At 38.3% G+C, this 17,839-nt stretch overlaps 1 protein-coding gene across 2 annotated transcripts in view; it reads right to left on the bottom strand.

The window, feature by feature from the left end:
• Window positions 1–2,790: 2,790 nt before the first annotated feature.
• Window positions 2,791–17,839, bottom strand: part of TPM4 (tropomyosin 4) — a 103,642-nt gene continuing 88,593 nt past the window's right edge. The window contains exons 5-9 of one of the 2 annotated variants that reach the window (XM_074204350.1): window positions 16,868–16,938; window positions 15,583–15,658; window positions 11,779–11,841; window positions 11,450–11,519; window positions 2,791–4,621 (exon numbers count right to left, since the gene is read on the bottom strand). In XM_074204350.1, the coding sequence (XP_074060451.1) occupies window positions 4,539–4,621; window positions 11,450–11,519; window positions 11,779–11,841; window positions 15,583–15,658; window positions 16,868–16,938 (363 nt within the window). In that variant the 3' untranslated portion in view covers window positions 2,791–4,538. The other variant, XM_074204351.1, reaches the window with a different exon arrangement.

Genomic DNA, 17,839 nt, shown 5'->3' with positions numbered 1-17,839 from the left:
TAGAATGGAATCACTTTTGCATGTAGAAGCATTCATCTTGACAAGAAGGGCCACCTTTTTATCTGAGACAAGAATGAAGTAAATAGTGACAGAATGCATCTAAATGATGGGAGATGTGGAGGAGAGGAAAGGATCTTTTTTTTTCCATTGAAATATGAAACAAAGTTTTCAGCTGAGAGAGGGTAGGGAGAGAAATCTTGAGAAATTTGAGAAGAGACAAATACCTTACATACTATAGTAAGGGAACCTATTAATGAGGTGTAGAAGGCAAGGACAACCAAAAAACTTTTGCATACTTTGGCAATGGTCTTGTCAAAATGAGAATAGAATTGAATATACTTAGATATGCATACATTCTTTTCAATAACATGTAAGCTACTTGAGGATAGGAGCTATATCATTGTTGTCATTTTCTAGTGCTGGCCCGTGGTAGGCACTTGACAAATATTTCTTAATTGGTTGGAATTCAATAGATCAAGAAGGAAGTGAGATCATTCCAGACATAGGGGACAGTGAGTGCAAGGGTAGAGAGAGTGGGTAGAGTTGTTTCAGAGACAAGGTTTAAATGCTGGAAAGAGCAGAAGAGGACAAAATAGGTGTATTTGACAGACAATGATTACCTAACTCTGTGACCTTGGACAAGTCACTTAACCCCATTGCCTGTAACTCCCCCCCCCCAAAAAAAAAAACTAAAACAGACAATGAATGCAGTCCTACTTTTGTTCAAGGCTCTGTGGGAAATGGAGATGAGAGAAAAATGCTTATAAAGAAAATGCTTGGAATCTCATAGTTCGGAAGGGAACTCAGGGATTGTGTAGGCAAACCTGGACTGTCTTCTTTTGCATGTACATTGCTGACAAGTGCTAATCCTGTTCCAGCTGGAAGATTGACCTCTGGGGAACCCACTCACTGAATTGCCTAAGGCATCTGGGGAAACTCGTGTGTGTGTGTGTGTGTGTGTGTGTGTGTGTGTGTGTGTCTCTCTCTCTCTCTCTCTCTCTCTCTCTCTCTCTTTTTTTTTAGGTTTTTACAAGGCAAATGGAGTTAAGTGGCTTGCCCAAGGCCACACAGCTAGGTAATTATTAAGAGTCTGAGACTGGATTTGAACCCAGGTACTCCTGGCTCCAGGGCCGGTGCTTTATCCACTGCGCCACCTAACCGCCCCTCAAGTCTCTCTTGAACTTGAACTTGTTATCTGCCTGTTGGACTTCTAGAAGTCAAAGATCTCTTAATGTCTACAAAGCATTCGTAAAGTTTCCTCTTCTAGTTGCCTTTTGAGGTTTGTAATATGGAAACATTCTGCATGATTTTTCTTTCTTTCATGCCACACTTTAGCTTTTTCTTTTTTGTTATTTTTTTAGAAAATTTTATTTATTTAAGACCATGTGGTTACATGATTTGTCCAAGGTTCACACAGCTAGGCAGTTTTTAAGTGTCTGAGGTCACATTTGAATTCAAGTCCTCCTGACTGGTGCTCTATTCACTGTGCCACCTAGCTGCCCCCTGTAGCTTTTTCTTAAACCAGTCCTTCTATGGCATGAATTCAGGCTTTTCATCATCTTGTTCTTCCCTGGAAGCTTTCCAGCTTACCAATGTCCTTCTTAAAATGTGATACCAGAAATGAACATAGTACTGAGGATGTGGTCTATTTAGAGCAAAATGCAACAGTGCTGAATAATTGTTGGTTGATATTATTACCTCCAATCCTAGATAACATATCTCTCTCTTTTAAACATTTTTATTGACATATTGCTTTTATATTATCTACATTTTCTAATATGTCTCTCCTTTTTCTTCCCTCCCAGAGAACCATCCCTTAAAATAAAGAGAAGGAAAAAAAAGTCACCAAAGCTAACATATCAGTCAAGTCTGACATATGGAATGTTCCACACCCATAGTGTCCTATATCCACAAAGAGCAGTATTCTTTTTTTAAGTACTATTTTTAGTTTTTATATCACCTATGGTTTCTTAATATTTTTTTTCCTATTCCTTTTTCCAGAAAACATTCATTGCACCCTGACTTCTACAAAGAAGGAAGGTATATTTTTATATCTTTGCTCCGGTGCTATTTGGTCACTAAGCCTCTTTTGATGCAGTTCAAGACTGCCATATCAGTGTTGACTCATGGTGAGCTTGCAGTCCATGAAAAAAATATCTACAGATCTTTCTCAGATGACTTGCTGCCTAGCCATGCCTTCCTTATGTTGTACTTGTTTGTAAAGCTGATTTTTTAAATTGTTTGTGGAATATTTTCCGTGTAGCCCTAATCAATTTCTCCTTATTAGATTTGATCAATTTGTAGTCTATTAAAATCTTTCTGCCTTGACTATTGTCACTTAGGTATACCTTTCACAGAGTATGGGATATTTTTGTTGAAATGAAAAGCATTCCTTAGAACACCTTAAATTTCAGTAAACATTTGGAGACATTGCCTGTTTTCATTTCTAAGTCAGTTACATGAAAGATTACCATTCTTTTATAAAATCTGGATTTGATTTTTCAATTAAAATGGTTCTTCCCTTCCTCTATAATCCTGTTTTTCCTACTCTTATTTTTATCCTTATTACATATTACCTTATATTACTATTTGTTTTCAAGTCTTTCTTCCCTTCCAGAATATAAACTCCATTAGAGACTGTCTTCTTTGTAACTGTCTTAGTATCCTATACTTGGTAGGTGTTCCAAAAATATGTTTGTAGAAGATATGAAATAATGCATATTGGGCCTGCCATTTTGATTTTTTTTTTTAGTGTATAGAGTAAGGAGAAGATTTCAAATGATGAAGACAGAGAAGTAATGTTAGTTTATAGGATTAATATATGAAAAAACATATTCTTAGGGTCCTTTATTATTATATTGTTCAGTGGCTACCTAGCTGAAATGACTCTTACAAGAAAAAAGTGGATATATTTTCATTTAGGAATACAATTGATATTTCCATTTATGAGTTTCCATTGATAATTTAAGAATTTCAGCATTTCCAAACATCCACACACATATTTATGCCACACCATACTCAAAAACTCAAACAGTTTATGTAAAAATTTATTTGACCAAAAGCTAGAAAAAGGTGATACTATTACAAATGATACATTTGGTAAAGATCTAAATGAAAAGTACTGGTTTCATTCAGCTTCACATTTCCTAGTGTGTTTCTGGGTAGTGTGATGCTTAATAAATAGTAATCAGAAGCAGGGTAATTTTTAAACACAACTGTAAACTTGAGTCTTCATATCTGCTCCACACTGCTGTGGAATAAGGAATGTTTTAGCACTGAGCTGTACACAAGAAAACTGTATAACAATGTCAAATAGGTACTGTGTATTTGATTCTCTGTATCCAGTTAAATCAGGAGGTTTTTGGTCTTTATGAATTGGTCCCAAAAATAAAGATTAAAATCCCTCTGAAATAGAACAAACAATCTTCTATTCACTGTACTATGGCAGTCTAAAATAAAATCAAGACAATTTGAATTTATTTCTCCTTTAGTGACAGTGAGGCACCATTAGAACTGTGTTTCTAGCCAACAGATTCGTGGACACAGAAAGTGGCATGGAAAAAGGGCTGGAATCAACCACAGGAAGCACTACCATGCTACATCCATTGGTGAGACAGGCTGTCAAATTAATTTCTACTAATTGCTGGTTGACTTTGTTACTGGTGCTCAGTCATACAGAATCAAGGAACAGAGCAAACATCGTTCCTTATTTGTAATGAAACTTTCAATTGCTTTGCAGAAGTCAACTACTAAATGAGAAGTTAGTAAAATACCATACTGGTTCAAATATAGGTTGAGCTCACTTAAAATCCTAAAATGAGGTTTCCTTTAAAGGAAAAAAGTCTTGGCATACAGTAAAAGTAACAATTGTAGGCCACATTTGGGTCTTTATGCAAGCCATCTATGTTTGGACCAATACAAAAACAGATTTTCCTATATTCATCCAGAAAAAAAAATGTAGATGTTGGTTATCTTTTAAAAGTATTTTCTCAGTGACTGCTCAGAGGATGTTTGCCCTGTAGTGAAGAGAGGGAGGAAGGGCCACAATAATTAGGCCATTCTTTGTGGTTTATGACTTCCTAAAACAACCTTTTCACTATGGATGGAAAGTCCCCACCCATTTTATGAGCTGGCCCCTGCCCTTCTTTTTACAGAAGGGTATCATGGAATGCTTAAAACCCAGGCATGATCCAGTAGCTCAGTTGGGTTCCCTGCTATTGCCTATAGTGTAACAGAATGCCCTCAATCTTGAAGATTTTGGCCTAAGTTAAATACCCTGCCTGCCTAAGGGAAAAAAAATGCAATTTAAGGATTAAAAAAAAAAAGGCAGCTAGAAGCTTTAGTGTGCTGTTTGAAAGGAGAAACTAGATTTAACTGGTGCCCAAAGCCTCTCTGGTAACAAATATTGGTCAGGTATTCATAATTTGATTGACATTTCCAGTAAAGAAAAGATGCAATAATAGAAGAAACTTCTTACAAGGGAAGGGGACAACATGGAGTTCTTGAGTTTCTGGCAAACAAAATTCTTCTCTTTTGATTCATATACAGTTAAGTTCGTTTAATGTCTGATCCAGTGTCTGATGTAAGCCCACGTTCTCTTCTTTGGCCTGGGCAAGTTTTTCTAGTTGGAATTAAGAATGGGGGGGAAAAAAGTTAAAACACATTAAAATAAAATTGAAACCCATCCAAGCTTATCAAAAGACCTACTTGGGAAATCATAGCTGCTCTTAACTAGCCTAATAGAAAACTCCTATCAACTGTATCACCTTCACTGACTCATCACATAACTTTTACTACTTGAATCATTTCAAACTTGTTCCTGGTCCTCCCAATTGCATTAAACACATTTTTGCAGGTACCCACACAATTTGTTACTTCTTTTTCTTTTGGTTGAAAAACAGAATCCTGTAATTCATTTTTCCCCCTCTTTAAGAATATTGAAAGTGGTTCTAGAGATTCCAGTTCCAATTTTTCTTCACTGCACAGATATGCAAATCACACTTTAATTTTCATGTGTGTTTTTATTGCATCTCTATAAAACCTTCAGTCTTGCAAGGATACATGATTTCACTGTTGCAGACATCTCCAACACAATAGCCCCTTCACACCTCAGTAGACAGTCTTTGTGAGTTGTTATGGCAAAAAAAAATCACTCTATGGCTAGCCATCTGGTGATAAATGAACCTTTCCCTGCTTGCTAGAGACTGGTTGTCAGGTGACAGACACAGAGTCTCTTTCCAGTCCCACTCCAAAAGCCTTCCCAGCTTGGTAGACCAAGTCCATTAATAGACTTCCAGAGTACCGAGTTACCTCTATTCCACAGAAGGGTTACCTTTTGGAAGGACAGCTACTAAACAAACTAAATAAAATCAACACCATTCCCCTGTCCCCTCCAGCAAGGCAATTCGATGAGATGACTTCACTTTAAATTATACCTTAGTCATTTTACTATACTCCTAATTTGGTGACACAACTAAGAAAATTCACAGGAATTCCATTTAGCGCTGTGTTAGGATGAGCAGGAAGAGATAAAACAGTGGTTTGGAAAAGAAGACAGAGCAAGGAGAACTTTGTAATGCTGGAAGAATGTAAGCACATTGCAGGGAAAAAAGTAGGATCTGACAGAAATTGGGGGAAAGATTTTTTTACTACCAACTATTTAGACTTTCAAATGGATTTTGACAAAAAATTGTCTAAAAGGCTATTTAAAAAGTTGAATCTTCACTGATTTAGAGAACATTGCAGAGGTAGTACAGAGAACTGGAAAAGGCTGAATTTGAAGTCAATGGAGTCAACTTTTTATCTTGGCTCTGCTTATAATTTATATGATGCTAGGCATGTCACTTTCCTTCTCTAGGTCTTAGTTTCTCATATGCAAAATGAGAGAGCAGAGTTAAATGATCTCAAATTTCCTTTTTAGCTTGGAATATCTGACACTATGATGTTGGGTGGGTCCAGGGTTTGACATCTTATGCCTCCTCTAGGGAACCTTTTTTCACCTATCTCTTAGTGACTTACTTTCTCTTGTTGCATGCTGTAAGTCCTTTCTTCTGTACTTAATTACCAACGCTTGCACTTTGTAGGTGCTTGCTTAATTAAAAAAAATTGTTCAATTGAATTATGCCTTGTATTATAGTTATTTTGGTATAGGTCTTATACCTGACTGTAAACTTCTTGGGGGCAGGTATTGTGCTGGTTTCATCTGTTTTCCTAACAGAATTCCCAATTAGTAAGTGGTTGAATTAAATTGAAGATCCTATCTCCTTAGGCAACAAACGCTTCTTGTGAAGATGACTGAAATACTAACACATCTCTTTCATTTGATTAGATTAGGAAAAAAAAGTATTATTTCTGTTTGTGGGAACAAGTTCTGAAATTTGTAACAGGATTCCAATTGTAGCAGCTTCCTTGAAATATAGTTCTTGTAAAGGAAATACTGCCAGATGTTGAATTCTGCAAAGTGATTGGCAAGGTGTGGCTGTACAGTTATTTCAAAGGGTAGAGTTTACAGATGTCTGGAAAGATGGAGGACAAATATGCGAGAAGGGCTGGGCTGGTTCTACTTGGCTTCATATAAGGAAAAATAGCAACCAAACCCATCCCATTAGCTTGTCCAAATACATATATATGTGATGGGAGTGGGGAGAGCTTGTGTTAAAGGTTAGAGTGAAAAAAATAGTTATCAGGAAGAGGCAACTGGAGCTAAGAGTTGTGTATGGGGTAGGAGAAGATGAAGACATATAAAAGAATTTGAGTTCACTTTAACTTCTTTTGCTATAGCACTTTTATAAAAACCATCCTCTGAAGCAAGTACATTTATCCCCATTTTACAGAAGAAGAAACTGATATTCAGATGGGAAAATGGCTTTTGCTGCTCAAAAGCATTTTGGAGGTCTAACCCTTGACAGATAAGGACATTAGCCCAAGATCACACAGTTATGACTCCTAACTCAGTCTCCAAGTCAGGTTTGGCAGTTTGTCAAAAGAACTAAGGGAGACTGCTCAGTATTATGGAAGGAGTTTGTAGCCAAAAGCCTGGGTTTGATTCCCAGCCCTACTCTGTTTCTAGTTGTGTGATGTTAAGTCAGATCTCTAAGCTTCAAGTTTCTTCTTGTACAAGTTGAGACTAATTCTCCTTGAGGTCCCTATCTCATAGAGGTACTGGGAGGAAAGAATCTTGTAAACTGCAAATCACTACAGAAATGAGGGCCACCCTTGTTTATCTAAGTGGATCTTTGAAATTATGGGACTTAAGAATTCCATGCCTTAATTCCCAGTCTAATTTTTATTAGCCCCTCCCTCCTTTTCTCTAGGGACTGGGGAATGAATGGGTGACTCTCATAGGAATCTTAATTTAAGAAGTTCTGCCATCCTCTAGACTATGAGCAGGATTTATACCCCATTACTAATTAAGATTTGTGAAATGCCTTTTACTAAAAGTGTGCATGAATAAAAGATGAAGAAAAACAAATGAAATGAAACTGATATATAGAACTTAGACTACAACCTCTCCAACAGGGAACAATTTGCTTCTAGGATTAGAATCATGCATGCAAAGTAAGAACTGGAGACAGTCTTAGATGGCCTAGCCCAAAGCTTTCATAAAACTGAAGTAAGAACTGAGAAAGTCAGAGGAAGTGGCATGCTTAGTCACACAAGAGAATAAGAAGCACAACTGAGAGTCAACCAAGGCCCAAGGACTTCAAAACAGAAGACTTCTTCACAAAAGCAATTTTTTGCTTGGGGGACATAATAAATCAAACACACACACACACCCTCAATTCATTGGTGGGGGGGAGGGAGGTGCAGACCCTAAAAAGCTAGGAGGCCACTGTTGGAGGGAAGGGTGGGGCTAGGACAGGAAGGGATGTACCAGGGCCTGTGGCAGAGGAAGTGCAGGCCACCTGCTAGTTTCCCATTTAAACTCATTTGTATTGCTAACTAGGCACTAATTTTGGTTGTTTTTTAACCAACTTGGACTACAAATGTTATCCTATTAGATTTTAGCAACTGATCCAGAAACCCAGTTGCCCTGCCTTAGTTACAACTCTGCACAGTACCACCAGCCCAAGGCTAAAAAACATTGCTGCTTTTGTGGTGTCTGTTGTCTTCCCAATAAGTGCATCTGAAGTCATCTAGAGACTTTGGAAAATTATAGCAAATTTTTTTTTACTTAAAAAGAAGGGAGAGGTAGTATAGACCAGTGGATAGAGAAGGCTGGCCTTGAAGCCAGGAAAACTTGGGCTCAAATTTCAACTCTGATACATTCAGACTCGCTGATCCTGGGTCACTCTCTCAACCTCTTGTTGTTCTAGGCAACTCAGTTGCAGAGATGGTACCCACTTACATTGGCTGAGGAAATTCACTGATCTGGCTGTTTCTCTGTCCAGTGAAATCACGGATCCAGTCCCTAATCCCATCCTTAAAAAAAAACTTTCTGTAAACTCTTTGTCCTCAAACAAGTCCCTTCATCACTGTAGCTCAGTTTCCTGCCATCTGAAATACCAATGTCACAAGGATGTTGTGAGGAAAGTACCCTTTCCACTATTAAAACATTATAGAAATATCCACTTTTCTTATAGTTATCATCAGTAATATCAGCCATAATGATTGGACCCTAGTAAAATTCTGTGAAAACATGGTTTTAAGAAATATTTTGTCCAAAAAAATCAAGAAAGTGCTTTGTAAACTTGAAAACCCTGTTTAAATGGGAATTGTTTGCTTTATTAAATCAACTTTCAGATAAATAAATTTGAAAAGAACCCTTCTCTAGGAAGTCAAATTTCCATGTGACTGAGTCATGAAAAAAAGGAACCCTGGGGATGGTGTAAAATTTGCAAGTGGGAAAATGGAAAAGAAGAAAGTTTAGAGATCCAGACTCCTTGTCTTTATTTTGATAGACCACTTATAGATATGGTCACTGGAAGATGATATGAGTGAGCAAGGGAAGATGGTAAAGGCCAGAGGTCCCCCAAGAGCCCTGGTCACAGTGAAGAGGCCAAATCCAGGCTAAGTAGGACAGGAGGCAGGGTGGTAGAGACAGAGAGGAAACACCCTTAGAGAGAGGTCATGTCGTTGAGTGCGTGGTCCAGCTCTTCACTGATCGCTTTGTATTTCAGTTTCTGAGCATACAGTTCATCTGTGAGCACATGGACCAATGGAAAACAAACATAGGGAAGGAATGCAAGGGAAAGAATGCAGGATTTGGAAGGAAGCGATAACAGATGAGCAATGGGAGGAAAAAAGTGAGGAAAATGCATAAATGAGAGAAAAGTAAAAGAAAAATCAAAAGTTTATGAAATAATGTCTAAACTGCTTCAAAAATTGGATGGAACATTACCAACATACCTCAAACACTTAGGTCTTTTAAGGGGACAAACTTCACCTCCCCAATTTTTTTTTACTTCTAATGGCACCATTTTATCTAGTTATTAAATATTATATTTAAAGCATGGGAGATACTGGCACAAAACTGCCCAGCAGGGCATGCCCTTATCAGAGAGAATGCTGTGCTCTATGAACAAGGTAAAATGGAAGCCAGCTCAAAGGAAACCACTCCATGTTCGCATAGACTATTTGTGTCTAACCTGTGGTAAAGTATTCTGTGCTCATATTGGTCTGATCAACTACAGTCGGCCACACTGTAACTCATCTCTAACACAGTGGTGTCATTTTGGTCTTCTTCAATAAGAAAGGACAAGAACCAACCAACCATATAATACTGACTATGTAATATACATTAATATAGAATATAATTTAACTTATATTTATGTGTTAAATAGCTCATTCTCCTTGTCCAACTGTGTACATTATCATTTATTCTCTTATTAGACTCTAAGCTCTCTAAAGACAGGGATGTCATTTCTCCATCTGATCTTCTCCTTTCATCCTCATATATCAGAGAGCACTGTTTTAATGCACTTAGCATATAATACAGCATATTGTGGTTATCCATGTTGGTATCACCTCTCTGTTTCAGAGGTATCAAAGTGGAGTATGGCCAAAACCAGATTAAGCTATAATTGGAAAATACTGAACAAATTAAATAAAAATACAATTCAATTTAGATAATGTTAACTTGTTTTTTAAGTCAATATCCATTTCTATGGTTTGACACCCCAGCTCTACTAGATGATGAGTTCCTTGAGAACAGGGATGATGTCTTATTTAAAAATCAATGTTTCCCAGGACCTCACACAAGACTTTGCACTGTTGCTGATTAACCACAATATGGTATCTTTTCCCATGCTCTGAATAAAACACTGATGATAATGTGAACAGAAGATCAGCAAATGCTAGGGTTGTAAGGACCTTGAAGATCACCTAGTCTAGCACCTTCATTTTTTTAGATGGGAAAAGGAAGGTCTTAAATTACTTGACTACGGTCCCATCAGTGAGTTAATGGCAGAGCTATTGACCCCATTATTTGCCATTTAATTAAGACCGTAACTCTCTATTCAAGTTTTTGTATCTGTAAAATGGAACGGTGGAAATAAGTTCCATGAGATTTAAAAAGCTATGTAAATATACTCATATATATATATATATATATATATATATATATATATATATACTCATATATGTATATATATATATATACATGCAGATTTATACATACACATACATTTATATAATGTCATAAATACAAAGCACCCCTGAATAATTTATTTGTATGTATATGACAGTGCCTAGCACACAGGTACTATATAAATGCTAATTGTAATTATTGTTATTGTTGAAAAATCTAATTAAAGTTTTTTTTAAGGTTTTTGCAAGGCAAATGGGGTTAAGTGGCTTGCCCAAGGCCACACAGTTAGGTAATTATTAAGTGCTTGAGACCAGATTTGAACCCAGGTACTCCTGACTCCAAGGCCAGTGCTTTATCCACTACACCACCTAGCCACCCTAATTAAAGTTTTCTAAGAAATCTGTTTTCAATTCTGTGATCTCTTTTAGACTTTAGAGATCATCCAATCCAGGGTTCTTAACCTGGATTACAGAATTTATTTTAAAAAATATTTTGATACCTATATTTCAGTATAATTGCATTTCTTTGTAATCCTATATATTTTATGTTATTAATTTAAAAAGATAATTATTAAAAAGAATTCCTATGTCTCACCAGACTGACTGCCAAAGGGGTCCATGACACAAACTTGCTCTTGTTTGACAGTAGGGGAAACTGAATATCACAGAAAAGCAATGCTTTGTATATTGTAAGCATTTAACAAATGACTCTTGAATTGATGAGACTTGACCAGGGTCACATAGGCAGTCAGAATTCCTTCTCAGAAGTGGTAACATAAAATACTGGGGAAACCATAGCTTGGTTCTAGCCCATTAAGATTCTTCTGAGGAAATGCATTCCCTCCGAGGAACTCCTCTCCACCTTCTAGGAAGGGGCTTTTGAGAAAGAAAGGAAGCATATTTCTATATGGGCATGTCATACCTTCCAGGTCATCAATGGTCTTTTCCAGTTTTGCAACAGTTCTTTCTGCAAACTCAGCCCGGGTCTCAGCCTAGGGAAAAAGAAGAAAACAAACCCATTGCAACTAAGAGCAGGGAGGTAAAGCAAGTTACTCTTTTTTTAATTTATTTTTTATTTTTTAAGTTTTTACAAGGCAAATGGGGTTAAGTGACTTGCCCAAGGCCACACAGCTAGGTAATTATTAAGTGTCTGAGGCCGCATTTGAACTCAGGTACTCCTGACTCCAGGGCGGTACTCTATCCACTGTGCCACCTAGCTGCTGTGCAAGTTACTCTTATAAGCAAACTGACCTCTTTAAGTTTGTCAGACAGAAGTTTGATTTCTTCTTCATATTTATCTTCTTTTTCAGAATACTGTAAAAAAAAATCACCATCTCAATATGATTTTAAAAGACTAAGAGAAAAGTATATAATTTCTTTATTCTACACAGACACTAGCCTCTGAACCAAGCTTTCTAGAGAGACCTAAAGCTAGAAGCAGGGTTGTGCTGGAGACAGTTCTAACCTGCTGGGATTGTTAAATTTTCAGAGAGTTCACAGGTCAGAAATCGGCAATTACTACAATTTAGAGCTTGATTTTTGTTTTGTTGATTTTTTAGGCTTAAGAAGTGTTAATAATGCAGATTCAACTTAAAAGTGCATGCATAATTTTTTTTTCTCCTAGAGAACCCAATTGTTAAATATTGACTAGCACACCCCTATATTGCTCCAATAAACATTAAGTGAGTTCAAAAGGAGGGTAATAGAAGACTGGAGGAATGATGTTATCACCAAACTACAGGCTAATAGTAATGCTAATAATTGACATTTCTATACTGCTTTAAGATCTATCATCTCATTGGAGCCCCACAATATCCCTGCTAGAAGGGGAGATCTGAGAAGTCATCTTGTCCAGCCCATCCTGGAACACAAATCCTGTCTATATCCTTTCTTGAAAAAGTGACATTCGAGGCTTACATGAGATGAGCTTACTACTACTTCCTAAGGTGACCCATTCCATGTCTGGATAGCACCAATGGTCAGGAAATTTTTCCTCCTATCAAGCCTAAATTTGCCTCCTGGCAATTTCCTCCCATGGCTCCTTTTGCTCACTTGGGCAAAGCAGAACAAATCTAATCTCTCTTCTACATGATAGCTCCCAGTCCTGAAGAACCCCGAGTCTTCTCCAGGCTGAACAGCCCCAGTTGCTTCAACTAGGCCTAATGTGCCATGAAACCATAACCTTTCCCATCCTAGTGCTCCCTGACCCTGTCTTTGAACCGTCTCCAATTTATGAATGACCTTCTTAAAAATGAGGTTTCCCAGGCTGGAATCTAAGACTCTAGATGTCTGTGTCCTTAGCACTGTCTCCTACTTTGTCCTAGAACTGACACCTCTTTAATTGTAGTCATGGTCACTGTCATTTTCTTAGTTGTAGATTGACTGTTGGCTCATAATGAATTTGGAGTCTACTAAATCTCCCAGATTTTTCATTTTTTTCAGATGAACTGCTATCTAGCTATACCTCCCCTATACTGGACTTGTGAGATTGACTTTTTGATTCTTAGTGATTATATATTTTTTTCCTCTCTCATAAAATTAATCTTTTTAGATCTGGCCCAGTGTCAAGATTTTTTTACAAATGTTCCAGTGTTTTTGCTATTTCTCATGTCATCTGCAGAGTTAAAAAAATGCCATCTACATTTAAATGTCTTTTAATCTAGTCTTGTTCTCCTTCTCATTCCTTAGTTCTCCCTGTGGCACCACCATTCAACTCTGGTTAACCATGTTTATAACCCTGGGATTATCTTTGACTCTTATGTCTCTTCATCTCTTCTATCCAATGAGTCACCAAGCTCTATCATTCCACTATTTTGTCATAACTCTCAAATCTGTCTCTTTCTCTCTGTCCCCACCTGGGGGGTTACCACTCTGGCACAGATACTCATTGTTATTTGCTTGGAACACTGGATGAGCCTTTTAAACTAGTCTTCCTATCTCTACTCTCTGACTCACTAATGCTGTTGTTCAATCATGACCTCATTTAGGATTTTTTTTGTAAAGATAATGGAATGGTTTACCATTTCCTTCTCCAGCTCATTTTACAGAGGAGGAAACTGAAGCAAACAAGGTTGTATGACTTGCCCAGGGTCACACAGCCAGGAAGTATCTGGGGCTGGATGTGAACTTAGATCTTCCTGATTCCATGCCCAGCTTTCTATCCTCTGCATGAACTGTACACTCTACTCTCCTAACCCCCAGCCCCATCCAATCCACTCTTCACATATGTTCAGACTAATTTTTATGTATGAATCTGATAATCTCACTCTGCCACTAAGAAATCTCCAGTAGCTTCCTATTGTCTATTGAATATAGTTCAAACTCCTTTGCATTCCAAACCTTCCAAAACACAGGGTCAAGTCTACCTCTTCAGACTTCTGGAAATCTACTTCCCTCTAATTATGCTACATTGCAGGCATCTGCATTTTCCATCTAATGAACATATTCTACATTTGCCTAGTTTCACACCTTTGCTCACATTTTTCTCTAGGCCTGGAATAACTATTTTTTCCTTTCTTTGTTTCCTTATCTGTGAACTGTATTTTAATGGCATCACCTACCTGAAGCTTCACTGATCTTCTCTCCTATTCCCTATTTGTTGTGACCTTTTCCCTTGAATCTCTTGGAACCCCATTTGTATATATTAAATCTTCATCACACATTTAGTTGTTGCTGTTTCTTATCCTCTTGGTAGGCTTTAACATCATGAGGTCAGAAACCAGCTTTCATCTAAATGTTATACCTTATCCAGAGTTCAAAACATTTAACTGATGTTTAATTAATTAACCAGACAGAGAAGAAATATTTTTGGAAGATGTAATTTCCCTATAAAATAGAGAAAGAACACCAAGAGAAGTTCTCTCCAATTTGTCCCTAATGAAACTATTTGAGAAATGTGATTGAAAAGACTTCATTGAAGAGGTGGGATATTGGGACAATATGACTCTAGCCATATACCTTTTTTTTTTTGCAAGGCAAATGGCATTAAGTGGCTTGCCCAAGGCCACACAGCTAGGTAATTATTAAGTGTCTTAGACCGGATTTGAACCCAGGTACTCCTGACTCCAAGGCTGGTGCTTTATCCACTGCGCCACCTAGCTGCCACCTAGCCGCCCCCCTAGTCATATACCTTTGAGGAAAAATCTTTAACCTCTCTGGGTTGCAGTTTCCCATCTGGTGAATGGGTATATTAGCAATCCAGAGAGGTTAAAGATTTTGCTGTTTTGCTCAGAGAATTGTTGTGAAATGTATATGGAAGATTATATAAATGCATACCCATATACAGATTATATAAATGCATACACATATACATGTCCACATAATATACACATATTATATATAGAGAGGGATGTGCTGGTAAATGTTCAACAGTCAGCTCTCTGAAAAATAATACGTGGTATACTTTATATTTAATCTGCATAATTAACATTTTATCTGTCATATACTTAGATCTACACAATCAAACAATAAATCAAACTCTGGTTTGTAAATGCCAATTTTTGAGGTTTAAATGCTCACAAGTGGATCTTACAAGCCAATATGAGGTTGCTTTAGTCGACCATGTCTATATTTAAATCACTAACAACAGTGTGACATTCTAGTTTGTGATGATTCTTTAATGACTGTTTTTGGTATTGGGGGTCACTGGATTCTTTCCCCACCCAAATCCTGTTCCTGAGACCCTTAGACTGCTTAAGTCCCAGAGTAAATTACATCTCCAGCAAAACAGAATTGTAAGGAACCTGTAGGTTTTAGAAAAGGGTGCTCATGGAATCCCTCTGTTATTTGTCTCTTCATTTTAGCTTGCCCATTTGATAGTAATAGAAGATGGTATTACAAACCCAGACCATGGGAGTTCCAGGCTTTGAATGCTCTCCTTTGTAAGGCATAGAATGGAGGAGAAAAATCCCATTAGACTTGGAACCAGAGGCCCTGTTCAGGGCAAGGTACAATTTCTAAGGCTTTGGCCCATTTTTTGATCCCAAACCTTTCCACAACCATTGATCAAACAAAGTTGTGCTAACTCCCCATAGGAAAAGCAGCCGACCCCCTGACCTTCTCAGATGCAGCCTCCAAGGATTTCAGGTTGTTGGTGACATTCTTCAGCTCCTCTTCCAGATCACCACACTTACTGTACAAAAAGAGAAACAAATCAGGGGTCCAGAGAAGCACAATCAGATGAGAGTGACTTCAGAGAGAGAGAGAGTTTACACTCTCTTTAAAGCAGAAATTTTCTTTTTTTTTGCTTTGTATTCCACTGCCTGGATTAATACACAGGACATAGTAGGTATGTTATAAATGCTTCTTAATTTGACTGATCTATGCAGGGGTCTTCCTTACCCAGGGGAGCACACTGGTGACTAGGGCCCTGACAGGCTAATCAGCTACAAACTCAGCTTCTAGCTAGAGGATATATTCTTTCTTTCTTTTTTTTTTAAAATAAATTTCCTCAGACATATTTGCTACACACTTATCAAAATTGTACCATACCATGCAAAGGTGTGGCTGACCTAGGAGTATTTGCACTGTTTCCTCCGCTCCCTTTTAAGGATTTCTGGGCTCTTGCCAAGGGTGAGGCCGTGGGGCTGCCCAGGCATTGTGAAATCAGGACTGATGAATCCCATCCAAAAGTTGGGATTCAAGTGAGAAGTCCAAGAATCTGAGGGACAGTGGTCAAACATCTGGATTAGGTGGTTTGGAGAAGGCAGAGGTTATTGGCATAAATTAAGGAAATCAGATCTCCATTTATTTAAGATTTAAGTGCTAGGCTGACATTCTTATCTGAGGCAGGGGGAGGGGTTTTTCTTTTTCTTTGAGCTGGCTAGATCTGGATCAAACTTCCTGCTTCCCTTAGGGAAAAGCAAGTACTGCTCGTAGTAAGCTGCTCTCCATAAGACAGTTTCTTAGGAGGAAAGTAGAAGTTGCCTGTCTGCGGAATCAAAGTGGTCCTCATTAAAGAAATGAAACTGCTTTAGGGGTTAGTCTGAATTCTTTATCCCTTATTTCTCAATCTCTTTCAGCAGAATCAGCACGTGGGTTGAGTCTGTCAGGTTAATAAGCACAGACAGCCACGTAGACTAAAATTAACAACACACCTCCTGGATTTCAATCTTGATGTTGCGCCATTTCCTAGTAGCAGGTTAGGGTTCAGTAAGGGAGGGTGGGGTGGGGTGAAAGGGGCTGCCTGTGTCATGGGTGACCTCAGTTCTGAACTGAATGAATGTCAGGAGCTGAGGGCCCCTCATGACCCTGGGCTAGGATATATTGCTCAGCACCCAGAATTCAACCTTGACCTCACAGTTTGCCTGCTCCCTGGGCCTCCCACAGCCCTGGCACTCACAGTTCTGAAACCTCAGCACGCTCTTCTGCTCGCTCCAGCTCACCCTCAAGGATGACCAATTTACGGGCTACCTATAAAGACAGAAAAAAAGGTTTGGGCTTCTTTTCCCCTATGTCACATCCCTAACATTCATCCATTTTCCTAGCTACACTTTCATGATTTCCTTAAGTGTCAGAAGACAATAGAGCTTTGGTATAGCTATTCTTAAAGTACAATTAAAAAAATTATAGCCCTATTTTACAACTTAATCTTAAGAGAGTTGCCTGGAGGGCACTGAGAGTTAAGTGAACTGACCAGGGGTTACAAAGCCAGTATGTGTCAGAGGTAGGATTTGAACCCAGGTCATACAGACTCTGAGGCTACCTTTCTATCCACTATACCATGTTGTTTCTCCAAGCACTCTACGAATGATTAACATCACCTGCGGAGGAATCACAGACCTAGCGGTAGAAGGCACTTCAGAGACCATCCATCCAATCCAAAATCCTCATTTTGAGGATGAGGAAACTGAGACTCAAAGAAATTAAGTAAATTGCCCAAGATCATGAAAATAGTGTTGAAGGCAAGATTTGAACCCAGGTTCTCTGATTTTAGAATTAGTACTTGACCCCCCCCCCCCCAATATGGACTATAGGTTTTAGCCACAAGATGTTACAATGATCAGTTATAAACTGGAAAATGGAATCAACAAATTCTCTGAACACCGGATACCAAATGGCCACTTCCATGGTTTCCCTCCACACTCCATTGCTCTCCTAGTTGCCGGCTGCTTTAGCCTCCTTGTGGAAATGGGCTCACAGCCAAATAACTATCTCAAGACAAACAAACATGAAAACATAAGGGGCCAATCCAACTCATCAAGAGCCTCCTTCAGGAAAGGCCCCTTGGGTTCTTTAAATAATAGTTCCATTTCCCCCACTTCTTATAACACTGGCTCCCTGGGCCTTACCTCCTCATATTTTCGATCAGCCT

Source organism: Macrotis lagotis, chromosome X (genome assembly GCF_037893015.1).
Source record: "Macrotis lagotis isolate mMagLag1 chromosome X, bilby.v1.9.chrom.fasta, whole genome shotgun sequence".
Lineage (NCBI taxonomy): Eukaryota > Metazoa > Chordata > Mammalia > Peramelemorphia > Peramelidae > Macrotis > Macrotis lagotis.
This window is presented reverse-complemented; position numbering and strand designations above follow the sequence as displayed.